Raw genomic sequence first — 26806 nt, forward strand, 5'->3', positions numbered from 1 at the left:
ACGTGTAACTGGGATTTCGTGAACTACCCTCAGTGTACAAAGCTCATATAGTATTTTCTGATTCACACGCGTATCCAGGAATTTTCACCCGTTCTCCGGGAGTAACAAGGATGAAGCCTTAAGATGCCACAAAAGCGCCGTAGCTTTTCAACAGTTTATTAATATTACGACTTAGCTTGTGGACGCGTGGCCCAACAACTCGTTTTCAGGGGTTTGTCAACTCCGTGCGTTTTTTTTTTTTTCGTCCGTTCCTTGTTTACTCTTTCGAAGAAAATGTCCGCTGTCTTGAAACGGCCGAACCTAGTTAGTATAATCTGTCAATGCTGTCACAACGCTGACCTGCGGTGCGTTACCACATGATCCCCCAATTGATAGTGGCATCTTGTTTTGTCTTGCTGTTGTGAACGTTTTTTTTTACCAAGATGTATTTTAAAATATAGGCAATATATACCATTGTCTGGGAAGCCCGTGCTTTAATGCAGCTCGTGCGGCGAAAAAAACTTACCATTCAACTTTCATGTCGGGATCACCCATTGGTTCCAGGCGTGTCTCGAGGTGGACACTTTGACCTTCCTTTATGGAATTGGGTCCTTGAAGCGGTTGTGTGAACTTTGCCTTATCCTTTATGGAGACCTAGATTGCAGGGGGCAATACAATGTCGCAACACAGTGTCAACTTTGTTCTATCGGAAAGGCAATTGCGAAGAATTTACCTCTTCGAATTCGGATCGTTGATAGTGCGAGGAATCTTCCAGATGCTGGATCTTCTGAAGGCCACCAGGGTGCTGAGTCTCCTTAACAATTGACGCTTGTGCTGCATTGTAAGTTTGTAAAATTCGATGTAAAAATTAAAAGATAAAGATCTGCGCTCCACTGCGCTCGTTCCACGGCTACTTACACACGCAGATGAGGCGGGCCTGCGTAGTGGCTGAGCCAATGGAGTTGGTCGCTTGACAGGTGTACACACCCGAGTCGCGGGCCTCGACTCCGCGAATTGTTAGAGAAACGTAACCAAAGTTGAAGAAAGTCGTAGTTCGAGAGCCTAATGGGGAGAGACAAGGTCATGCAACCAATTAGATCAAAATTCTAATAAGACTCGTTATATAATGCTTGAAAAGGAATGGAATGTAGTCTGTAATGTTCACATTATGTTAGCAGTCCTAGAACAATGCGAACTGGTAATGGCTACCAGTAAAGGGTCCCTGTGACTTGTGATCAAAGGTTTTTGGTTAAATGTTGCACTTACTAGCTTCCAGTGGACGTCCATCTTTGAACCATTCGACGCGCATCGACGAATCTCCACTAGGCTCGAGGCGAGCTTCGAAGTGCACTGTGATGTTCTCCTTGACATTCAGCTGATCCCTTAGACCTGTCTTAAAGTTGGGCTTCATAGTTGAAACCGGTTCGAAAATTATTTCCTTAGGCGCGTGCTGGGCCATTTGATATGCTTCCAGCTCCTGCGTCTTTCGTATGTAAGCCTCTTGCTCCGGAATGCCCGAGTCTCCAGTGACAAGGCCTTGTGCTGAGAAATAAACAAATGAAAAAGCGTTGGCATCAGAGTTCCACATTTCTCAGTAAGAATGCATCTGAAACCACTCCCGTTAGCATGGCGTTTACAAAGAAATAAGCCATAAGTCGAGTGGAAGTAAACAATATTTCCAGTATTTTCTCATGGTACTCAATTGCACTAACGACACAGAATTGCGGCGGAAATGGGGTAAAGTGTTTTGGCATTTCTTGGTAAGTTTGCTGGCGCCGCGACAAGTTTGTCCGCGTTTATTATGCTTAGAAAATAGACGATTGTAAATGATCGGATGCACGGAAAGAAGCCCCATTTATACTCTTAAGATTTCTCCAGAAAAAGCTTGAATTTAACTGCCGAGTTCCTACTTTTAAGCAAACGAGTCACCTTGACTCGTTTTACTGTTTCGCTTTAAACATCAACTAAATAATTCTGGGGATTGTTAGCAGGCAGAGTTACGTTCAAATAAAAAGCTGTGAAGACTCTAACTGGCGTCGTAATACAGGTGAGAAGAACTGCCCCTCACCTTTCACCCTCAAGGTCGCTGTAGAGACAGCCTCTCCCTTGGCGTTAGTGGCCCTGCACATGTACACTCCGGAATCCTCATAACGAAGTGACATGATGTTCAGGGCGACGTAGCCAAAGCTGAAAGTGCTGTTGATGCGCGACCCTGTAAATTTGCAAAATGCATAATTGTAAGCAGAGGAAACACGCAGTATATCCGTGAAATGGGGAAGATGGCTTTGCAATCTACGCGTAACGCCGCATGCAAGTGGGATCTTTCAAAAAATTTTGTAGCAAAATAAACACCTGTTGTCAGTGGCTGGCCGTTAAGGAACCATTCCACCTTCATAGTGGGATCGTTTACAGGAGTCAGCTGGGCTTCGAAGTGGCAATTCGATCCTGTCGCAGAAAGAAATACTCGCATACATTAGTCGCTCCTTAGCAAGGGCGCTATACGATTGCAACCACGGTCAACACTGTTTGAAATGGATAGTTCTTTCATTCGGTTAAATCGATTTTAAATAAAAGCCCAGTCATTGCAAACCTGCTTCATGTTGTAAGCAGTGCGCTTTACCTTCGAGAAGGTTGTCCTTGTTGCTCAGTGGCCTGATAAACACAGGCTTTGTAAGAGTTGCGGTCTCGTCGATGGAGAGCTGTCGGGAGTATTTCTCGGCGTCTTCCAGTTCCTGAATGGCTCTGATACTGTCCTCTTGGATAGCTTTGCGTTCGATTGCTGGCCGAGCTGTAGCACAAAAGCGGAGAAAAGGGAGGGGGTTTCGGGGAGAGGAGTCACTCGAATGCATCATAGGGCAAGTAATGTGAAAGGACACCGACACAGAAAACGTACGCTTACCTGTGCATCGCAGTGTGGCCGTGGTCGTCGCCTCTCCGGCTTCGTTGGCTGCCCGGCAGACGTATACGCCAGAATCCTCAGGATAGACATGCAGAAGCGTCAACGCCACATATCCAAAGCGATACGTGGTCATTACACGGGAGCCTGAAATATAGAGTAAAAATTCACTGTAACTTTAAAGAACATAATCGCTCTAAGACAAAGTGTTTGCATTCGCGTGGCAGACGCAGTTGCGCACAATAGTAATTTTCAAAACTGAATGACTTTAACAAAGAGGTCTGTTTACACACTTTTCTTTTACACACCCATGTGGCAACCGTATAGTTTCACACTCCGCAGCGACCGGGAAATTTTACGTGATAGTGCGCGAACGAAGCACACGAAGCACTTCTTGAACACATATTACGGACTGCTGCGCACTCACTTGCTTCAATAGGGCGTCCGTTACAAAACCATTCAATGATCATGGTTTCGTCCCCGATGGGAATCAGCCTAGCGTCGAGGTGGCCGCGCTCGCCCTCGTGCAAGATCAAGTCCTGCAAGTGTGTAGTGAAGGCCGGCTTCTGGGGCGCCCTCTCGTCCTCCTGTCCCCGCACTGGCTGATAGGCACGCTCCACGTGACGCAGCCAGATGGTTTCGCGCGGTGGCGACTTCCTGCACAGTGGCCACAAGAAAACTGAAAGTTGGCGACAGCTGCAACACCTTTATTCCTCATGTCTCAAACACCCCTCGGTTATTAGTTTTGGTGAGTCAAGATCATTGTGAGCCGAGCTTCCAAGACTCCCAGAATGTTATTGTTATCATTATTGTTGTATTCGCACCGGTAAAATAAACGTCGCCTTTTGCCGGGCCCGCTCCTTTCGCCGTGGATTCGCTGGTGATGGAACCCCCCCCCCGCTTTTCTTTTTCTCTCTAAATTATTTATCTGACTGTTGCCCTTAATATTTAAATGTACAATTGGATTAAGCCTGATATACATTGTGGCACGGGCAGGGGCATAATATTTTATTTGTTCTTTTGAAATATCCCCAATATAGTACCTGTACTTACTCGGGCGAGATAATTTTACTTGGCTTGGGAAGGTGAAGCGACCATGGCTCGCTGTGCTTCTTCGGTTCAGCTGCAATGAGCAAGGAAAAGCGCGGCGGGATTTTTCGATTCGTTAGCGATTCATGCCGAGTGTCACACAAGTAGCAAAACATCGTTGTAAAATCCCGCTTATCGAAAGGCACAACTTTATTAGCATACCTATCACATGTAGTCGCGCCCTTGTCGCCGTCGAACCCGCTTGGTTTTGCGCAGTGCACTGGTACCACGCCGAATCTGAGACGGTGGCACGGTTCATGTACAATGCTGAGCTTCCTTCTTGTGTCTCTGCAAAACCAAAACGTAAATTAACGTCGTGTAATCCACGCTATGGTACGCTGGAAATGGCCAGTGATGGCTGTAGCTGCGTTTCCAACAGCGGTTGCGAGTAAATGCCTCATTGGAACTCACCAATGATAAGGTCGGGCGGCTGTGAGTGGACCTGTCGGCCGTCCTTCTGCCAGGTAATGCGCGGTGTCGGCGTACCCACGGCACGGCAGTGCAGCGTCACAGACTCGCCCTCGCGCACGTTCAGTGACTGGAAGCGCTCGACGAACTTGGGTGCCACCACCTGCTCCTTTTCGATGACCACGAGGTGTACTTCAAAGCGGCACTCGCCGCTTTTGTTGTTGGCGATGCAAGTCCACGTGCCAGCGTCCTCCCGGGATGCCGCCGTGATCATGAGTGCGTGCTGGCCTCCTTCGTTGACCAGCAGCTTGTGCGTGGCATCGTCGTTGACGGGAACCCCGTTCCGCAACCATGCTATGTCTGGGAATGGCCGTCCCGATACACGCAGATCGAAGCGCACCATCTTGCCTTCGGTGACCTCCTGGTCCTGAGGTATTTTGATAAAGCTGGGCTTGAGCGTTCGTGATGTTTCTGTCATAACGAAGCTGGATGAGTCTGCCTGTCTTGGCTCCTCGCTGCAAACGAAAGAATGCGGAAACATGCTCATAACATACAAAGGTTCAGCCTGTTTGCATGGAATACAGGCCGTGCAGCTGAATATTACAGCACGTACTTTAAGCCAAAGTATGGTCACTTACGCCTTAGGCATAGATTCTATAACCAAGTGCGCAGAGCAGGCAACGCAGCCTTGATTATTTTCTGCGAGGACTGTGTAATAGCCAGCATCTTCCGGCAGAGCCATGTGGATGCGGAGAATGTAAGTCGAGCCTTGCTGCTCCATGATCACCCTCTGCGATGCTTGAAGGCGCTCGCCGTTTCGGAACCAATAAACCTGCGTTCACGAAACAGAGGCAGTTCCAATGGGGAACAGGGAAAGCTGCTTCTGATTATTTACCTGTGCTGGAGGATTGGAGGCGATTTTAACTGTGAACGTGGCATCGGATCCTTCCAGAAGCTTGGAGTTGCGAGGTCGTGCCTGAATCTGAGGTGCAGAAATGGGCGCGCCCGGAATGGCCGGTTGAGGAGCCTGCTCTCGTCCTATCAGGAACTGGCGGAACTCCACTTCGCGTAAGAGCCGGTACTCGAATGTGTCCACTCTGAAAGTCTGCGAGTAGAACAAACACATACCCATTCATAGGCTATTACGCATAAGCATGAAGGACGTCACATGCATACGCGCATAAGTACAGTTGCCTAACACATTAATTTTACGATTTAGTCTTGGCGCTCAATCTTATTCAGCCTGCACAAAATGACATTAATTGTTATGCTTGTTGCGGACTCATCAAGCGTATGTTATGGCATTTCACAACAACGATTAGCAAGTGATCAGCATCTTCAAATCACAAAATAGATGCACGCACATGAAGACATTCGTGGGCTTAATGGAGCATTGTGCGCAACACTAATGTACATTACAACTATCTCTGGTATCGAGTGAAAATTTTATCCGCCGACTGTGACCCGGCCGATGAAGTCGACGTGAACGAGACAGTTGGCCCACTCAACACAGACGCTGTCTCACGCATAAGCACCATGTGAGCTTGCGCCCTGTTATTTTGTCTACATATTTTGTTATCGCCTTCATCTTTAGACATGAAGGCGGTGCCAATTTGTTCACGCATCCATGTATCTGGCAGCATACGTGAGTGTCATGTTATGACGCTCGATTTTGCCCTCATGCAGCAGTTATAGTAAAACATATAAAAGAGACATACACGCCCTTAACAGTGCGTATAAGGCCGAAAACATTCACTAGCGCATTTTGCAATCACGGAATATATTTTTCCACGCCCTATAAAAATAGGTTTTTGTATATTGGAGGACTAATTTTCCAGAATGCGCCAAATTTGTTACCCCACTCGTCCTAAATAGGATGTTCTTTTTCCTACGTCTTGTTGTGGTTGTAATCGTTGGTCTCGCTCACTCATGAAAGCCTTACCTGGTCGTGACCAGCAAAGTAGTGGATCGGCGAAACGCCATCTTGCACGTGTGTCCTCGAATCGATGACTTGTGTCCTTTGAACTGTCGTCATCTGTTGCATCTGACCACGCATAACAGCTGCCGCCGCCGCTGTAACGGAAAGGAGCGAAATTTCATCAGCTTATTGTGTAAACCATGTTTAACCATGTGTAACCCATCAGCTCTTTCAACTAAGCCAAGCTTGAGTAACAACATTCGCGGACGGACTGTCATTCGTGCGTTTCCTGTCAATAACAGGCTCATGCAATGTCATGAAAGTTCTGGCTTTTTGTTTTGCCTTTTTCCCTTGTAGCGCAAGGGGCCGTACTTTGGGACGCTACTGGTAGTTACACTTATTCCGTTTTACATGCTAAAACTATTTTTGTGTCCCATTGGATGGTAGCAAAGTGGGTGCTTCCACCTCGCTGCCCTCCATTCTTCAGCCGTTGGCCGCACCTTCTCTTAAAGCGACAGACGTAGCACTTTTATAGGTCGCGGCTCATTCGTGATTTAGCACTAGCAGCGAAGAACCGGGATGTGTATACGTGGGCACACGAGGAAGAAGCTGCGGGGCCGTGCACTCACCGCGGATGGTAAGGGTAAGCGAGGCCTCGCCCGCAATGTTGACGGCCGAGCAATTGTAGTCGCCGTCATCCTCGGCTGTCAGGTTGCGAATGTGCAGGCAACAGATGCCTGTCGTCGGGTCGTAAGTCACCTGGCGCCTCGGGTCGTTGCGCAGCGGCATGCCCCGCCGCGTGAACACCACCTCGGGAGGTGGGTTCCCGTGTACTTTGACCTGGAACTTGGCATCAGATCCTTCGTACAGCAGCCCGCCGCCCTGTGTGATTGGCTCAAACGTGGGCGGGCTGGCGTTCGGAGGCCCCCACCTGCAAAAGAGGTGCAGAGGGAAGGCATGCGTGTGAGACAGAGTCGCCTGCTCCTGAAAAGTTGCGTTTAGCTCGGCCATGGCTGCTCATTGAACTCTGAGTAAGGGACACGGAACACCGCCAAGCCCAGGAACATTCCACGCTGCTTTACAGGAGGTAGAGTCTGCGAGCTACTCAGTGCATCTTAAAAGCTTCCTTTTTTGCCATGAGTGCAACCGTGCAGCAGCCTAATGTGTGACCTGTATCGCCTGGTCAACGCGGACACTGCGGTTGAACGTCGCCCTGAGCATCTCGTGAGTGTCGCTGAGATACCACCGTGAAATAAAAATCTCAAATAACAGATCAATAACCTAACGATTTTTTTAAATTTGCGTTGCCTATTCTTTTATTTAGTACGAACAATCCCTTACGCCGGTTTAGGAATTGCAATCGATCTTTTCACTCCACGGAGGCCTGGACGGCCCTAATGGCCACGCTCATCAGGTATACTATGTTGACCTGCCATGAGGATACCGTCATGAGTACACTCTGTCATGAGGACACCGTCGCTCTGCGTGCGCGCCCTGTGCCCGAACAAGCACTCGCGTTCCCCGTTCCCAAGCAGAGAAACAGTGCCACACATTTCACGGTCCTGCCCGTCGCCAGCAGTGGTGGTCCACATCGCCTCGTTGACTCCGCGTGTCTGTAGTGCGACGCCGCTTGCGGCTCAACTTAAGACCCGCCTCAAGACGAACTGATGCCACAACCTTCACTTATAGTAACACCGATTGCTAGCGCGGTCACACATCCCACAGTTTTTGGAATGCTGCCTGAGAAATACGCTTGAAGTGGACGCTCCCGAAGAAAAGAAAACAAGAAAGCAGGAAACTATGGTGACAGAAGAAGACCAACGAGGCGTGACTCACGCTGACAAAAGTGTTCGTCGTCACTCATACTGTTGCAGTGCTGGGCGTGAGTCACTACCCGCCGCTCCTCCCTCGCGATTCTTTCTTTGAGGTTTCTCTCGCGAGGGCCACGCTAGTGTTCCCAAAACGTCTCGACCTGAACACCAGTCATATCAGATTCCAGCTGGCGATGCCTACGTCAGTTCGCGCCACATGCGTGCTGCCGCGTGCGTGTTACGAAATCGCCGGTCTCGGACTGCAGCCGACGGAGCGTTTTCGTCAAATTGTGACGTCCGTCATTACCCACTGAGGAATGACGCGTGAGCGCGCCCAAGAATCGATGCTCTGTTTAAAGCTAATGTTGTGTTACCAACAGTTTCTTTCGGCATTCGCGTCTTACTTGCGAATATGTTCTCTGCTAAATATCTCAGTACTGCACGTGAACTTATTTGTGTTCTCATGTCTAACACACCTGTTCTTGCATGTTATAATAAGTCATTTTCATTTTGTGACCTGACAACACGGATGGGCGACGGACGCAAAGCGCCTGGCTTTGCGTCCTACGCGTCCGTTTCCGCTCTGGCTGTTTACTTGATGTCATGCTTCACGGATTGCTACTTTTGGACAGCAAAAATAGAAGGAAGCTTCTGTGCTAAATTTAAAACAGCGCATGTGACTTAAGTAGCACGCGAGAAATAAATATGTAAGGGCTTTTTCAAAGCAAATTAAAGGTTGTGTCTTTCTGAGAACACGCCTATTACGACCAGCCACCCTAAAATAGGACCTAACGTTATTTCTTGCTTTCGCACGGCTACTTAACCTCCTGAGATCCGAATACAGCTCAAGGGACATTATTGTTTTCAAATGTCAGTTCTTATTACTGACTGGCGTGTTACGAACATCAAACTCAAATTTTTTGTTGAAATGCCGCTGCTAAGAAGCCAGAAGAAGGAACACCTTGTACGTGGACGAAGCAGCCATCGCCTCAAGTTTGAGATAGTAAAGCCGGTTTTCTTTTGCATAAACACATAGATGCAACATCGTGTGGCAGGTTGCCATGTTGAACTGCATCATGGAGTTTTAGGTTATTTCGTGGTATTCGAAAAAGCATTCATGGTTGCTCTTCGTCGTCTGCGATGACACAATGGCCCATGTCAAGCTAGTCGATTTTCTGGAAAGCTGGCAGCAAGAATATAATTAAACCATTTTCCGCGTGCATATTATATTACATCCTGGGAGAATATGTTAAGTAATCGCATCTTAGTTCATTCCGAGAAGAATCGAAGGCAATGGGCAATATAATTTACAAGCAGTCACTCGGGAGGTTAAGCCTGTAGAGTGAAATAATTTTGTTAGAAGCGATTTTATTGTTCCTCTGAGATTTACAGTCACAATACTTTGCATTATACTCAGGTTAAGTACAATATGGTCGTGTTGTATTATCCATGAACCGAGTGTTTAAACATAGGCGCGCAAGCCGTGGAAATCAGATTACGCGCTGCCTGATCTTAATTAAGGAGTGTACTGCATTCTGCAATGCATCCAGGGACTCTACGGGTTCGCCCAGTGCTGCGACGTGGCTGCGACAGCTGCCCTCGAGGCTTATCATTTCAAGCATATCGTGTCCATAGGGTTGCCTCGGACAATGAGGTCTCAGTTTCCTCGCTGGCGGTTGCGCAGAAAAACGCTGGTGGCCCGTTATACAACGCAGCAGCGGCTGCCGCGTGCCGTGCATGGCGCGGCTCCAGCCGGCCGCCGCCACAAGTTTAGCCCGGGGCCCGGGCTCGAAGCTTTGCTGTGCTGAGCCGCATGCCAGCCCCGCCGCCGGGAAACACGTATCTGGAGCGCCGGGCCAAAAACAGACGCCGGCCCGCCACCGCCGCACCCTCGCGCGTTCGCATATTGCGAACGGGCCGCCGCCGTGTGTAGCTGCGGCCGAGGCGCGCGTCGACGCGCGCCTTTCAGGAGGGCGGACCTTTTCGTCCGCGCTGGGCGCCCCGAATACGAAAAAATAAATGTTGCGGCGCTGCCGTTACCACTATATAGATATTTTTCGCCTTTTTCTATCTGGCCAGCCTAGAAATTACGGCAATAAAAAATGCATTCCCTCTCTCTCTCTCTGTCTCTGTGGGAAAGGGGACCGCGTGTAAGTGTGTGTGGGCGTGTGCGTGTGTGTAGGTGCTTGTGTGCGTGCACGCGGGTGTGTTGTGCCCTGGTCGCAAAGTCGCTCCTAAAGCCAAGCCCCACATTTCACGTTCGCCATCGCCGTTTTCAATGCGCTTCTCGTGCCAATACGATGTTAACGCTTCGGCAAAAAAGGCAATAATGAACGATTGTACTATGCAGCTGCGTGCCAAGAGTCCTTGCGTAAGCGAATTTCCTCTCTCGAGGGCCTCTGCGACGGCCGCGTGACGAAGGCATAAAACGTGCGCCCAGCTGCGACGTCGGCACAGAGGCCTCGCGTAGCCGATGAGTTATCCACTAGCGCGAAGAAAACAAAAACAAAAAAAAAAACAAAATATGAGGAATCCTAGAAACGCGCCCTTCTACCTTGATGCCAAGCCATCCTCCTCTTCTGCCTCCCCGAGGCTCCTCATGCTCCGTCACACACGCAGACGGTGCGTGGTTCTCCCCTTTTAGCAAAGCGTCCTTAGAGTGCCCAAGGGCATGAAGTCGTGGAAGCCACGTTGCAGGCAGGCAAGCATCGCATTTACTTGCAGTCGGGCGCGCACATCAAACCGATACTGTGTACGGCGTGGGCAAATAAAATGATATCATCTAAAGGCAGAGAATTTCCGCAAAACGCCGCTTTTTCTGTGCGTTTCTGCTTCTGAAGAAATAAAAAATAACTCAAGTCAGCAAAAGAAAGGAAAATGCGGGGAAAGGACAAACTTTCACGTAGAGTACCCGTTCTCCCTGTTTCCCTCCTATAAACTTCCGGCGGCCTATTTCTCTGAGCAATACAATCGCTGAAAATGCTCACATTGTTCAAAAGAGGACGGACATTTTCTTCAGCACGTTATAGCCGGGAATAAATAATGGAGCGCCCTGCTTCTTAAAGTGCAGAAAGTGCTGGTCACTTATGTTTATCATTTTGAAAAATGCATGTCATTTATAGCCATTCATATTATTGTGTCAGCTCATGGGGTCATGGGGTCATAGCTCAATTGCCGCGCATCAAAAATTTACGCTGTTCGTATCATTGCATCGGTTCCTCATAGCGCTCGTGTGACCCTCATCTTCACTGACTTAAAGCTCATCTCACTAAATAAAATTATATGGTATAACCATGGCATTGCTGAATACCGCCCACTTAAAAAGCCACATTTAAATGAAGCCATTGGAAGAGAGTCTCACTAACCCCAATACTATATAGGATTGTCTTTACAGAATAATCCCATACTCCCAAAATCACGCAGCAACTACGGGAAACCAACTATTCATTTTGCCGGTGTAAAAATTTGGAATAGTTTACCGACTCATCTATAACTTTCACCAGCATTATCATCGTATCATTGAACTTATACTGTTACTTTGTAAACTGCGTCCCTCCTTCGATGTACTTTTTTTTTGCCTGTCTTTTGGTTACTCATCATACATGGTGTATCAGCGAACACTTTCAGTTTATTTTTTTAAATTGGCGGTGGCAGATAGCATACTTCTAGTCCATGAGCTGGTCTTCTCGAAGAGGCGGACATTACTTGCCCAAGAAAAGTTGAAATGCTTAAACGACTAATTAATAAAAAAATTACTAATTTGGTTTTTAACCAATAACCTTATGGCACATACTTTAATTTAGAAATTCCAACCGGTGAGGCTGCAAGGCATATGCACTTGAAGAGAACTGTGTGGATGACACCATTTACTAGGTATATTATTATTATTATTATTATTATTTGTTTTGAACACATATATACAATTAACAGGAAAGGAAAAGCGAGGAGCAGGCTGGCAACTGCCGGTATAAGCCGTCAAACTTGCGGTAAAATTATTGCGCTGTCGTTCCACTTAATTTCCTAAAAAAGTCGTTTTATGCATTGAAGTACGAAAGTAACTGGAACACCAATGCATTTCTACGCAAAGTTCGGGAATTAATATCTCGAAACTGGTGTCATCCTGAGAATTCATTCCAAGTGGATCCATCGCCTTTCAAACTCCCCTAATAGAATTTGTAAATTGCGATGCGTGCCTTAAGGTAATAAGCTAAAAAGTTAATTAGTGAATTTTTGTTAATTCGCCGATTATCTATTTCAATTTTTTGTGCAAATAATATACGCCTTTTCGAGTAGACCAGCTCATGGACTAGAATTGTGCAACCTGCCAGGGGCAATATAAAAAAAAATGTTTGAAAGTGTTCGCTGATACATCCGGTATACAGTCTTTGTGTTAAGAAGTGTTGTCTTCAGCTTTACTATTGTAACGTTGCGTAACTTCTGCAAACATTTTTCTTATTTATTTGTTATTGCCATTGACGCTTTTATATTACTGTATTCTTATGCAACTAAGAACAGCAGGTCCCGCTGCAGTTTCTAACTGTGGGACTCCTTTATGTACAACATCTCATATACATCTGTATCACTAACGAAACAGTAAAATTTATATTAAAAACTAAGAACAATAATGAGCTACCAAACCGTGGCATATGGCCAGCTCCCATCTGAAACAACCAAAGTGCAGACGGCGCATGTTATTGGAGGCCCACTGGGCAACAGTTGCCGCACACATCCCGTGACGTGTGCGAACGTCAGGCGTTAGCAACTGCCTTGAACCAGATTAACATCATTACGGACTCCCATTGTTGCAGGCAGTAAAGCCTCGTGGATTATAAAAATAAAGCATCTGTTAATTACACTATCGCGGTGTATTTCTGCGATGAAAGTATGCGTTTAGATGCGACTATTGTATGTGTCAGCGAAGTGATTATTCACGGCTTTGCTGTTTTGTGGAAACAAAGGGTCCCAGCCTTGCTCCTGTTTTTTTTTCTTTCTTTCTTTTTGAAGTGTGTTGCTCCGTTTTTTTTTTGTGTGTGTGTGCTTCTAGAAGCTAAGCGATTGCGCCTAAACACTTGCCATTGTTTCATTCGCACCTTACGTTTAAATGATAAAAACGATAGTGCTGCATTACGTCTCTTACCGCGATATCGAGGCCGCTATTTATATTCTGTGGAAAAAGGGGGTGGCAGCAAAATGTGTCATCGTTCCCGCATTTAGTGAAACCTTAAAATTTAATGTCCGCCTAAGTAAAATTATACGCTAACGTTTTCTTATAAGTTTGATCACTATGCTAAAGAAAGCTGTGTAATAAGTCAAATGATTATTATCTTTGGTTTAACCGACAAATGTCTGCGCAGCAGTTTTGTCAGTTTTAGTTAATTAGCACATATTCCCGATTTCAAACATCGCTAAAAAGGCACACTATGCACAAAGACATATAGGGCGCACGGAATGCTTGTGCTTAGTTAAAATGTCTAATATTATTCAAAATTATCAGCCAATTTTGATGGATACAGTTTTATGCGCAGAAGAAAGACGCAGGTTTTCTTCAGCCATCTTAAAATTCACAGGCCGCAGCATTGTCGTTACAGATTTCCCGGAATATCGCAAGAGCTTCAGTGGGCAATTAATGCCTGGAACGACAATAAATTTCGCTATCTTTGTTGGGTAGTGTTATCTTAAAAGTTGTTTATTAAATAATGCGACCCTGGGGATAACAAACAAAGTCGATCGAATGCAAGAAAAGAATGAAGAAATAAAAAATTGTGTAAGTCGAGTACAGCCTGCCATAATTTACGTATAATCAGAGAGCACGCCATATCTATAACATAAGAACTAAAGTGATCCTGTCTCAGGATTCCTATGTAGTGGAAACGTCTTTACCACCGACTGGCTTCAATTTCGCAAAGGCAACACGTTCCGCAAAATCATTACTTGAAGGTTGATTAACGAAGCGTGGTTGAGTTATCAGCTGAAGATTCTGACGGTCGCAGGCCCGAGTATTGGGCACAGAAAAACCCCTGCATGTTTCCTATTTCTAAATCTTATATATATATATATATATATATATATATATATATATATATATATATATATATATATATATATATAGAACTGCGTGCACTGAGAACTGGGTGCACCTTGAAAGCTCCTTGTGGTCAGAGTTAATACAGAGCTCTTCGAGCGGCGTCTGTCATAGCTCCAGTTTTGTGTCGCGACGTTCAAATCAACCAATCATTGATCCGCGGTATTCAAGAGGTATGTATGTCATACACGTCCTTATGGATACACGGCTTAATATTTGTCTTTGCCACGCCTCATAGTCGTTCTTTACCGCTGTCTTTACTTTAGTTGGACAGAACAAACTGTTTTATGTAAAACTTCATTATTACATATAAATAAACATTTTCTTTCTTTTCGTGTTAAGTGACTATTTTAAGTGCTCTTAACTTCCATGTGTCTGACACGTTAAGAAACGCGTCAGTAATTACATTATTGATTGACACATTGAAATAAGACTTTTTTGTAGGAACTGCCACTGGATTCTACTAAAGAACTTTCGCACCGGTATATTCCAAACACGAATTAAATATGTTGATAATGTGAGACATGTGGTGCGATTGACGAAGGATGGTAGTTCCGAATAGATAGAGGGTATCCTTCATGTGCTGGAGAAGCAAATTTTTTATATTTACTCAAAAGGGCCATAAAGAGAACAAGTAACCGCTACATTCCGTGTTACCTGGTGAAGGATTGCCGACCGGACGCTCTTTCAGTCAACCCCCCAGCCTATCTTTCATTCTATCTCAGAGATGCTACTCTTCTCTCAACGTTTACAACAGTGCTAAACAATTGTTAATCCTGCTCAAATGGATTGAAATGATCATTAGCGGCAAGTGTACACAGCAAAATTACGCAGAACAACCACACCTTTTTTATTTTCCTTACTTATATATTGTCGTGAGCTGTCAAATTTCCCCCCCCAAATGTATTAGTGTACTCGTTATGCAAGCCGGGGAGCTTTTTTCTTTTTCAGTAAACTTTCAAAACTGTTACATATCTTCAGGGAAGCCGTATGCTGGTTACAAAATTGAAGCTTCACGTGCTAGTTAAAGATTTGTGCGTCCGTTACTTAAAAACTAGCAGCCGTACGTAAATTTGAATAAAACTGGAGTTTTCTTTTTTTATATATACGTGAGCGAATCAGAAAATCTTTGCCCCTATTTTTTATTAGCCAAATAAGGCGCATACAGGCACACACCTACCTTATACTATTTTTCCACATGGTCCCCACACCGGTCCAGACCCCCCTACCCCCCCCCCCCCCCCCCATTTGTCCCATCGCAGCACTAAATTTGAAATGCCACTGCGGTATAATTCGTCCGGCTGAGTGTGGAACCACCGTCGGACTGCTGTATTGGCTTCATCGATGCACGTGAATCGCTGCCCTGCCAGGAACTTCTCCAGTGGACCGAAACACCTTTCCCCATGCGTGGGCTGCATTTTCCTGTGGATTTCGATGGGCGTTCGTCCATTGCTCCATACAAAACGAATCACACTTCTTTGCTCGTACGCCGTTGAAGTGTGAAGCACAACTGCCATCTTTAACAACTGACAGCAGCGCCATGCCGCGGAGCTACCGACAGATAAGGCCGGGCCTGTCCAAGAAAGGTCCACCGCTGGAAATGGATATTTTTACTTTAATTTACAGCAGTAATTTGGCTAAAAAGAAATAGGAGTAACGACTTTCTGATTCGCCGTTGTATATAACTATCTGGGATGCTTTTCTCTTGTCGCCTCATAACTTGTTTCGCTCTCTCTCTCTCCGAAGCGTATTAGCAGTGGGTTTTTTTTTTTTTTTTGCAACCATACGGCGCTCGGCCATAGCTGACGTCAATTGAGTGCAGCTACGGGGACGGCATTGTGACTAAGGTAATGTATTACATCGCCAAGTAGTCAACATTTCTTGAATCAAGCGAAGTGATGTTTTATCTCCACTTAAGCATTCGTGGCAATCTTTCAGCTTTCTTCATCCAGTTAATTTTACTTGTCACAAAAGCGATCACGTCTTTTTTTTTTTTTTCGGCGATGACAGCTATGACGTGAAAGCACTGCAGGTGACTATATTCCGCGCAGAAGGCACAGTAGATGAAGCCGAGCGCCTAGTGTGAATTGCGGAGCGCTCATTTTGGGTGCGCCAGGAAGAGATGATCAAGTGAAAAAAGAAATTCGTAGTGTTCAGTGTCACCGGTGATCGCCGAAGGCGTGTGGACGGAAGGTTTGCTGCGCCAAGTTCCGCCAAGGTGATTCCACATTTCCCCGACATTCACGGCGGCTGGCCCTCGTAGTACGAAGTCTCTGACAGTGTTCCAACATTCCGCTTTCTAGGAAGTGCGCTACAGCTACGCTTACCAGGCCAGCTCTCTAATTTCAGCTCGATTTCATTATCTCCGTGGTGACGGAAGATCATAGCGACAATCCTTCCCTCCAGCTTACTCAATGTTGCTATCTTGAAAATGCCGCGCTGGTGCCAAGTGGCGAGCTCGCCTTTCGCTTCCCCCTTCCCTCGCCACTACCACCTTCTTTTACAGCGGTGCAGCTACACTTCCTCTTTACGGCCTTGTTCCGCAACACCATTCAACAGCGAACACGTCACACTTTAGCTTACGGCTGCCGCTACCTCGACCTGTAACTGTAGATCCTACAGCAGCGGCGCGAAGTGATTTGTTGGCTGCTGGAGAGAAAAAAGCGTTCGTGGCAACGCGACTTCTCTTAGCCGGCGTGTTCATGTTCAGACTCGACTAGAGGAGCAAGGAACGTCGCCCCATCGCTGTCCCGGTATGAGGTGCCTCACGTTGGCCACTCCATTGTTGCACACTCCCCCACGCTGGCTCAGCGGCTCTGGCGTTCTACTGCTGAGCACTAGTTCGCAGGTTCGATTCCCGACCACGGTGACCGCATTCCCATGGGAGCGGAATAAGTGCATTGGGTGCACGTTAAAGAATGCCCACAATTAAGCCGGAGCAACTCCTACCACCACACGGCGTTTCCACATAGCGCTTTAGTCGCTTTCGGGCGTTAAACACCATCAATTCGAATTTAGTTTTTTTGCACCGTAGCCCTCATTTGAACAGGTTGCACGCCGCGTTTCCGTACTTACCTGCTGTGCCTCGCCGTTCAGTGTTATGAAAAACAGAGCTTGAAATGAGTTCATCTATGGTTCAAACTGCAAAATGGTTCCTATTAGTAGACACCTAGGCTGTGGGCAACTTGAGCAGTGTGACGTCATGAAGAAGCGGCGGCGCTGCCGTCAGTCTGGACGTACTGGAAAAACAGCTGGTCGTACCAAAAAAATGACCTACGCGCATAAGCTTGTAGGCATAATTAGCGCAGCTACAACAAATTATTCAGCAAGAAAATTTCGAAGGATGTGTGATATTTTTTGTTAAAGCGTTTCTTGACGAAGATTGTATATTGTCTGCGCCGTACTAACGCCGTCCTGCTATTCTTGTATACCTAACTGGGGTGCGATCGGAGATCGTTTTTGGAAACGCGCGTTCAGTTTTGCGTTTAGTTTCGCCTCACGCGATTGGCCTATAGGCCGTGCCGAGTCGTCAGCCTCGGGCCCCTTTCTTGTGCAACACGTCACAGAGCCCCCCCCCCCCCCCTCCTAACTATTGTTCACAAATGTGAAACCTGTCTGCAATGACTGGCCAGTACTCGGGCGTCTGTAAATTGCGAAGCCATTTGTATGTGTGTGTGATTAGCAGTCGCCAGCTAAATAAATAAATAAACGAGCCTGTTGCCACTCCCCTTGTGGAAGCAAATTAGCTCCAGCTATTGTGTAGTACGGAAATGCTAGTAAAGCTCTACTAAGGTATACATATATATACACAAAAAACATCACTGCTGACGGCACAGAAGCTTTAACACTGCGCATTCCGATGACACGTGGTGTATCGGTATGTTTATGTCATTGTTTGACCAAAGGATTGTCTCAAATTTATCTTGCTACACTAATCTGATTTCTTTCTGTATAAGGGGTGAAAAAAATCCGAGATTCTGTGCGCAGAAGGGAAATTCAGCCAAGAGCCGACCACTTGCCACGTACTTAAAGCAGTCCAGCACCAATGCCAAAAGTGTGCAGCAGGGCAGTAAAGTGTGCTATGCCGGGTTTCGGTAAACGCTGTGTACTTTCGACTGAAGCGCCTTTAAAATTTACGTCGCAGTTATTTTAATGAATATACCATGACCAATTAGGTTCTTAAAAATAGTGTGTACAAACATGGCCCAGGACATCATATAGTACATAAATTTTTCACTTACGATTCCCTTTCACAGGTTATAGAGAGCGTTAATTTAAGAGATGGAACGCCTGACATAAAATGCAGAACGAGAAGTTGTAGCAACGCATTAAAATTGCAAAAATAATTTTGTTTAATCAGATTGTATGTGCGATGATTGACGGGTGCTTTTAAGAAGCCAATTTATTAGCGAAAAAGCATAATGAACATTTCAATTTCATTTTTTCGATAAACCGAACAGGCCAATGAACAAACATAATTGAGCACACCTACTGTCGCCACATATGTGAGCGATCGCTTGTCATGAACCAGAAAAAAAATTTTAACCTAGTGAACTCTGCCATAAATTTTTGTGCAACTAAGTTTTGTGCGACTTCCTAAGATCGGCTCTCAGAAAAACCGAATAAGTAATGCATTTTTAGCCCTTGAAATGGGCACTTGGACACAATAAGATTGCGGCCAAATAATTAGGCTAATGGCGCCCAAACTTAACGGGCAAGATCATTTACAATGTGATGATACTCAGTGTCTGCGCTCTGGTGGCGACTGCATCGGTGGAAGCTATAAATAACTGATCACGTGTGCACAATGAGTAAAGTGCACCCTACGACCTGACGCTAGTTCAATCAATACAAGTTGGAGCGTGTAGGCGTCCACGTGGAACAAGAGATTTATTGTGCTCTTTCACTGCCTTTCTGTTTGTCCGGCTCATCAACTCGCTAGGGCTGGCTACCGTTGACACCTACCCGTATGATGTACCCTTCCGAACTAACCCCGTACTGCAGAGCGCAAGCATGGAATGGCTAAAGCTTTCAAACGTCCGTTGCTTCGAACTATCCTCAAACTCAGGGGCATAGGGCTTGTAGCATGAGCCGACTGTCCTGACAACGCCAAGGTAACATTTCAAAAACAGTTTATGGAGCTTATTCTTGCCGGCTTCCACCGCAGGAAGAGCTATGTGCAAATCGCACGTTTCGTCAACCACAGAGCTGAATTTGATGTTGAATTACAGGGAAGGGACGTCATAGCTCAAATGTATTAAAATAGCAATAAAGAATAGAAATAAAATTAACAAGTATAGCAAATATCCGCGCGCCAAGTTTCACGCTTTAGCGTCAAATCATAGGCGAAGTGGGATTTTATTCCGTGACGGGAACTGAATTACCAAAATTTACGTCGATCTGTGGGTAGCGGTGCACCGAAGGTAGATAGATAGATAGAATAAACTTTATTGACCAACGGATAAGGTGATCTACCCACACCCTGTAACATTCTTCAGGCCAAGGCGCTACAGCAACTACAAGTCGGGAGACATGCAGCGTTCCCTTGCTCATATACTACTTCTTATTGATGCGTGATTTAAATAAATTGCAGAAAATAAGAATTGGAGTACGATCTATTTAGACAAGTGCACCAGCTAATAAGAGAATACAATAAAATCATAATGAATGCAAGTCATTCACACTTGTTGCAAACAAATTCTGTCCGTAAACTCAAAGACATGTAAATGACAGAGACAAAATGCGCTTTCGCAATGGGCCAACTCAATATTTATGCCGCTGTCAACAAGCTACCAGGAACACTCATTACATTCATTATTTACTGTCGACATCATAATGAGTCGATTGCGTCATTACAATCGCTGTCGGCAGTTTAAGCGTGGACTCTCTTTCAATTAAGAAAACTGAGCACAAACACTGCACCTTCTCTCATCTCGATCATCTAAAGGGAGCCAAATACGCAATATTCACGTGACTGAGCTACGTCGTTGCATTCGCGAAGAATCGCAGTAAAACATTTGAGCTTGCATCTGCTGAACATAAACTGGCTGCAGAATGCTATGTCTGTGTGCGCGCACAATAACGGGTCAACGCCAGTCTAATTTCAGCTCTGTTATTTGACTTTCCGGGACTGACTAAGTGCAGCTTGTGCAAGGCATATATTGAGAAGATTAATATGCCGCCGTATTGTGCAGGAATGTTCGAAAAGAAAACTCATGTTATGAAATCATGTCCTGCACTAGATATTTCTCCCCACGTCTTGTTTGTTATTGCTGGCATTCCTTATCGAAAACATGTTTCCATTCGCTTGTGTCAACAGGGGCTGCTGAGGCAAGATGGCGGACCCGTTGGAAGACCTGTCGTCTGCGCTGAGCTAGCAGGACACGATGTCAGGGAATGACGCAGTCAGACCAAAACAGCAAGACTACTGTGGAGCTGCGCAATTCGGCTTTTTTTAGCACGCAGGTCGGACAGCCGTCTCCTAGAGGAGCTAACAGCCGGCGGAACCCTATCGCGGCAGCGTTGGCACGGACTCGAGAGCGGAAAAGAATAGCTCTGGCATGACCACTATCCTGACACCTCATCAAGCACGAGCTAGTATAATTGCGCATAACGAGACATCGCACACTTTCTCGCGGATCCAGGTCGCACAAATAAAACATACACGGCTCCTTTGAAATGCGAACAGGATATTTTGCTCAAGAATGTTATTCCAACTCACGGTGGCATCACTTTGACCGCCTACGCCACAGAGCAAAACACACACACACGCACACCTGTGCCAAAAGAGGGGAGGCCACTAGCACCAGCTGAAACTCGGCAAACCTTATATTACAGGTAGCAAGTATAGCTCCAGAGGCGAAGAAAAGAAGAGAGGTCCCGAGTTTCGGGTTCAATCAAAGAAGCAGTGAGCCGGCATTGCAATAGTGTGCCTTCGCTATCACTTCGCAGAATGCTGTATTTTTCACGTCCGCATCGGCGTGGTGCATTCAAGCGCCGGACTTCCAGCTGGTGCCGAGCGGCTGTTCTATTTCGAGACACCGGCCGAAGGAGCCGGGGCGCGCCGACTCGCAGTGATTTTTTGCGCCGCAGGTCGCACCCGGGAGGCATCCGAGGGCGACCTGGGATGCCAAAGCACGGCGAGCCTCGCTCGTGGAAAAAAGGACGAACACTTACGTGTGGGCCGGCTGCACGACCATCCCGGTTTCTGGAAGGCAAGCAGTGGTAGGAATGAGCACCGCAGTCAAAGACGCACTCAAGCTCAGTGGACCGCGCGCGAGGCGAGGCCAGCACTTTTGACGTCGCCTCGAGCCGGTCTCAGGGAGACTTTAAAGCGGTCCACGATGTGGACTTACCGTTTCGAGTCGGAGTCTAGAGAGCGTCAAGCCCGGAGAGGCATCTCCAGACACTGGTCCCGAATTAGCTAGCGGGACGTTCCCGTTCCCCGACGCATGCGCCCCTGACAGGAAATGACGCGGAGAGCGCCCCCTTCCCGCCTATTTTTGCTCTGGTGTAAGCTTACGCCGCCGCCATTTTTGGAAGCGCATTTCTGGGGGCGGCCGCAGTTTCTGGCCGGCATTTCTAGGGTTTCGACCGGTGTTTACTAAGGCGCGTATTTTCGGCGTCACTGTCATGGTATTGGCGATTAGTCGCATCATTCGGCCACGGTGTCATCGCGCCGTATGATCCACACCCTGCTTCCGGTCGCGTGGCCGTCAAAGCCTTTTTTCGTCGGACCGCGGATCGGGGCGCGCCCGGCGGCGGCGCTCCCGGAATAGGCCGCCCTTGACAGCAACTGACCGAAGACGGTGAGCCTGCAGCAGGCGCTCGTGTTGCCCACCAGGTTGGACGCCGTGCACACGTAGACGCCCGAGTCCTCGGGGAAGGCCTCGGGGATACTGAGCCAGGCGGTCCAAGGGGCCGGACCGGACGGCTGACCCACCACGTGGTCGGGTCCGTGCACGGGCTGGCCGTCCTTGAACCAGCGCAGCCGCGGAGCCGGGCAGCCCGTGACGAGCGCGCGCAGCGTCGCCGGCTGCCCTGGCGCCGCGTACACGTCCTCGGGACCCTGCGAGCGCCGGGACGCTGGCACGTGTCGTTGCGTGTTTGGCACCACTCACCTGCAGGAAGATGGGCGCCGACACGCGCTGACCAGTTGCCGGATTCTCGGCGATTACCACGGCCTTCTTCTTGGGGCTCCACACGGGGCTGGCCGTCTTGGTGCGAATGATGGAGCGCGGACTCTGGAATTGGCCCGTCTCTAGGCAGAAGCTGGTGCGCACCGAGAGCGGCTCGAACAGCGACGGTCGGCTCTGTTCCGGCTGCACGGGCGACGGCGCGCGGATGGGCCTGCTGCCCAACAGCGGGGCATCGTACTTGGGCTCCAGGATGTCGAATTTGGGCTCCGGGGCCACCGGGATAGGCTCGACGCGCCCCAAGGGCCCCGCCGCGCGGCTGGCCCGACTGGTGCTCAGCTGCAACGGAAACGGGACCCTGTCGCGGCCATGCTCCACTCATCAACCACTGTCGCCCGAACAGCGGCATAGAAAGGCTCTCGCGATCGTTTGTGCACCAGGCTTGGTTTACGTACATTGTGCCGCAAGCAGCAGGCCCATCTACGTGCGGCGCAAGGAAGCGACAGCCACGTGTGTGCAAGGTGCTCACGTTTCATCTCAGATGGGAAGGAGACAACATGCAACACATATTGAACACAAAGCATGGCTTTATTTCATGTCACCGTTACAACTGTGAAGATTATTTTCTCTCGGTTTTGGTCAAGGCACTGTGACGAGCATGCTACACCAAACACTTAAGGACGGGCGGCCAAGGGTAAGGAAGGAGAGCGCTCTGTTCCGAGCGGCAGCCATACAGACAGGTAACACAACGGAGAGCACCACCAGAAAGCACGGACAAAAAAGGTGCCTGTGGGACAGTCTCCATGCCAGCCTTGAGCCGAGCAAGTATAAGGAGGAAACTAGAAGGGGACGCCGCAATGAAAGCACGGCGTCCCAGGTAGGCCTGCTACTTGCGAAACTCCCATTTGTAGACCAAGGGACCCCTCACCTCTTTAGTTTGGGTCTTGGTAATCTCAGTGACTCTCTTGGTCACTCGGCGGGTAACTTCTTCTGTGACTTTGTCTTTGGCACTTGCATTGTCCACTATTTTGGTGGTAGTCTCTTCAGACACCTCCGGCGGCATCTCGTTCACATGCGTCACTTCAGTCACGCGCATTTGCAGGTCTCCCGACAGAGCCAAGCCAGTTGAGTCTCCTGGCCCCGGTCGAGGCAGCTTTGTCTCGTACACTTTTACCTCGCTCGCTTGCTGGATGCCCTCGTCGCGCCTTTGCACGTTGTCAGTTCCTTCGTCGTCTTCGTCAAGCACAACTAGCTTGGTGTCTGCGGTCACAACGCCATTAGGACCTTGCACGCGCACTTCAAGGTCGCCAGAGTCCTCAGGGAAGGCCTCAGAGATGGTTAAACTGAACACGGCCAGTGACGTGCCGGCCACGTTCTCCAGTGACCGGGTGAGCCGGAAGTCTGGTGAGTCAGTGATAGGCTGACCCGACCGAAACCATGAGGCAGTCAACTGGCCACCGGGCGGCTGCGCACTGGCCACGCTTAGGCACACCTTGGTTCCACTCTGCACCACCAGCTCGGAAGGCAGCGAACGGGCTAGCCGCAGCTCCGAGCCACTCTTGGAAACGGACACGGTCTGCTTCGACGTCCTCGACACCGCCAGCTGGGTGGTGGTAGCCGCCTGGACCGCCTTCTGCACAGAAAGAAAACAGCGTCGTTTGCGCCCTGCTCAGGAGTTTGGCCCAATCAAGCGGCTACCTGAGATTCGCGAACGTGCATCCTGCAGCCTGTACGCGTGCGTCCTCCGGGGTTGCTGGCCTCCACTTCGTAATGGCCGCTGTTGTTGCCTGCCACCTTGGGAATCAGTAGCTTCACGGTTCCGTCCGGGTCGTGGCTGACCTGCAGTGGTGCGCGCAGATGAGTTGAAAATGACTCGGCTCATCAAAGTCTCGCGAAGGCCACAATAGTAGCGCCTGTCATACCTGGAAATCTGGACTGGGCAGCAGTTCTCTGCCATCCTTGAACCAGTGCACGAAGGGAGGCTCCGGCGCCCACAACTTAGCAGTGAGCACCACACGGCAGCCTTCATCCGTGGTCACATCTCTAAGAGGCTCCAGAAACACGGGAGCGGAGAGCGGCACACGTAATTTACACTCCGTGTAACAGCTGCCCATAGGGTTAACCGCTGAACAGCGGTATGTGCCGGCGTTCTGGGTGCCAATGCCGTTGAACAAAAGCGAGCACTTGTCTCCGCGGAACAAAAGTCGCACCCGCTCGGACTCCTTGATAGGTTGTGTGTTGTGGTACCAAATTACCTGCGCAATGGACAAAGAATATAAGCTTCGTGCTCCACACACATGAATCCCCCCCCCCCCCCCTGTTACGTGCGAGTGAAGCAATATATTTCAGCGCTTGATATAAACGTGGTGATTTAGGCGAGTTGGTAAAGTTCAGTCATGATGGTGATGAGCGCACTGCGCAAACAAAGAAAAAAAATACAAGAAGGTAACGAGAACACACCGTTGTGTCCTCGTTACCTTCTTGGTTTCTTGTTCATTGTTTGCGTAGTGCTCTCATCGCCATCTTGATATCTAGCCACGTAATTTGCCAGCCGCTTTGATCTCTTTCATCGTAATTAATTATCTATTGCTATTTCCATGACATTAACACCATAGTAGCATGCCGACTCGAAACGAAATTAAGAAAAGGAGAAAGGAACCTTTCTCTTTATGGCAGCAAACCATAAGGCGACTGACATTGCAAGATTTTCTTTTTCTTGCGTTTCAGTACGTCTAACTCCATTTCAGTCGTTCATTTATTTTTGGCATTGACAAACCTGAAGCAGCTGGCTCATATTCCCCACGCCAACTGCAATCGCACAGCGGTGTCATCAAACACTAGATCACCTGACACGAGCTGCTCTAGCTCAATACTCAATAGCTCGACAATTAGTGCAGTAATAAAAATATGAAAATGGCTCGTAGGCGTGCTACTATGCTTGGGCAGATCCATGCATGCCGTTCTCTATTATACATGCCAAAGCCTAAGTGAAGATGGCATGAGCTGAATAATACAGCAGACGGAATTGCACCTGCATCAGCACGACCGTGCCAAGCAGAAGTCATTCCGATGGAGACACAGCTGAAGTATGCTCGTGTATCCTGCCTTGGGTGAACATTAAAACACCTGAGGAGATCAATAATAATAATACGGGGCCCTCCGCTACGCCGCCCCTCGAATCCACTTAGCAGTTTCGGAACTTTCAACTCCGCAATTTGATTGAACTTTTTTCCCTTCGAAATAAGCCTTACAATTTTGGGAAGGAAATAGTTGCCAGCAATGATCGACTGATAGCTAGTATAACTTCGAAAAGAAAGGTTAACTTACATACCAAATTCCACGTCTCTCTTTTGCACCGTTTTTATGTTTAGAATTTGTAACGCCAAGGAAATACTTTAGCGAAGTGCTTTGGCTGGCGCTTCTCTGAAACGGAGCGAAAAATACACGTTTCCAGGGAAAATGGGGATTGTTACTGGAAACACGAAGCACCAAATTTATAAAATAAATCTAATTGCATAACTGGTCATTGCTATCGACTTCAGACCGAACCCGCAAGCTTACCATAAAATTTAAATGACAATCACAGTCGCGATATCTACCTAATTTGAGAGCGAGCGGGAACAATCTGAAATGTCAGTATCGGATCCGTAGAGGTCTTTTTGGAAGTAAACGCGATATATATATATATATATATATAAGGAGAGACAGATAGGAAAGGCAGAGAGGTTAACCAGAGGCGAGTTTCCGGTTTGCTACTCTGGGATCCTGTAACGTAAATCAATTCCAAAATATTTTTATTCCAATCTCCTGACGTCACATTTGCGTAACTGCCGACGCAAGCATCGGGCGGTCACCCGCAGGGTTGTCTGAACAGACCAATCAAACGCTCTCCTCGTTCATAAGAGGTCACTTTTGTTTGCTTCAAAAACGAATAACATTGCTTACGCTGAGCGGCTTGTCTTGTCTAATTGGCTGGCAAGAGGCGAGGAGCATGCTCAAGTGGAGAGAGATTTGACAGGGCCTACCCACTGCACTGAAAATCGATAACCGGACGAAGAGGGGGGTGCCGGCGTCTGCGATTGGTCCGCTTTCCCTTATTTAACTCGCGGTGGCTGGTCGAAAATCGCGGCGGCATGCAACGGAAGCTTAAGAATAACGCTAAAATGGATCCTCAGCAAAGAAGAGTTGGCAGAACGAGGTCGTAAACGTACCGAAAGTTCTCGAAAACGTTACGCGGCCACGCAAGAAGTTTTGTTATACGCCAATAAACCCATGCTTTCCGGTAGGTGCGAGTAGCCAGTGCCTGGGCGATCGGCGGCAGACATCTTTTATTCCTTTCGGAACGGGGCAGCCTGCGGCTATTCAAAAGAAAACTCAGTTTTTTTTTTTTCGGCATATTAATGCATCTTTAACGCGTACACGTCACTTTGACGCGGATAGTTTTTGTGGTTTTGTGACGTCGCGTGACAGGCAGGTGAAGTGGGGGCA

The 26806-nt window shown here is 47.8% G+C and overlaps 1 protein-coding gene across 1 annotated transcript in view; it reads right to left on the reverse strand.

Annotated features, from left to right (window-relative positions):
• sls (sallimus) overlaps positions 1-26806 on the reverse strand; it is a 285614-nt gene that overhangs the window by 216910 nt on the left and 41898 nt on the right. Inside the window, exons 23-44 of the mRNA XM_072287454.1 lie at positions 24241-24573; positions 24017-24157; positions 23209-23951; positions 22304-22676; positions 21984-22251; positions 21360-21390; positions 6920-7221; positions 6315-6445; positions 5268-5477; positions 5011-5204; positions 4376-4887; positions 4127-4252; positions 3929-3998; positions 3303-3532; positions 2879-3022; positions 2600-2767; positions 2332-2424; positions 2048-2191; positions 1246-1521; positions 898-1041; positions 713-813; positions 506-633 (exon numbers count right to left, since the gene is read on the reverse strand). Coding sequence (XP_072143555.1) covers positions 506-633; positions 713-813; positions 898-1041; positions 1246-1521; positions 2048-2191; positions 2332-2424; positions 2600-2767; positions 2879-3022; positions 3303-3532; positions 3929-3998; positions 4127-4252; positions 4376-4887; positions 5011-5204; positions 5268-5477; positions 6315-6445; positions 6920-7221; positions 21360-21390; positions 21984-22251; positions 22304-22676; positions 23209-23951; positions 24017-24157; positions 24241-24573 — 4862 coding nt within the window. The remainder of the gene's footprint in view (positions 1-505; positions 634-712; positions 814-897; positions 1042-1245; positions 1522-2047; positions 2192-2331; positions 2425-2599; positions 2768-2878; positions 3023-3302; positions 3533-3928; positions 3999-4126; positions 4253-4375; positions 4888-5010; positions 5205-5267; positions 5478-6314; positions 6446-6919; positions 7222-21359; positions 21391-21983; positions 22252-22303; positions 22677-23208; positions 23952-24016; positions 24158-24240; positions 24574-26806) is intronic.

The sequence above is a fragment of the Dermacentor andersoni genome, chromosome 1, assembly GCF_023375885.2.
Source record: "Dermacentor andersoni chromosome 1, qqDerAnde1_hic_scaffold, whole genome shotgun sequence".
In the NCBI taxonomy this organism is placed as follows: Eukaryota; Metazoa; Arthropoda; class Arachnida; order Ixodida; family Ixodidae; genus Dermacentor; species Dermacentor andersoni.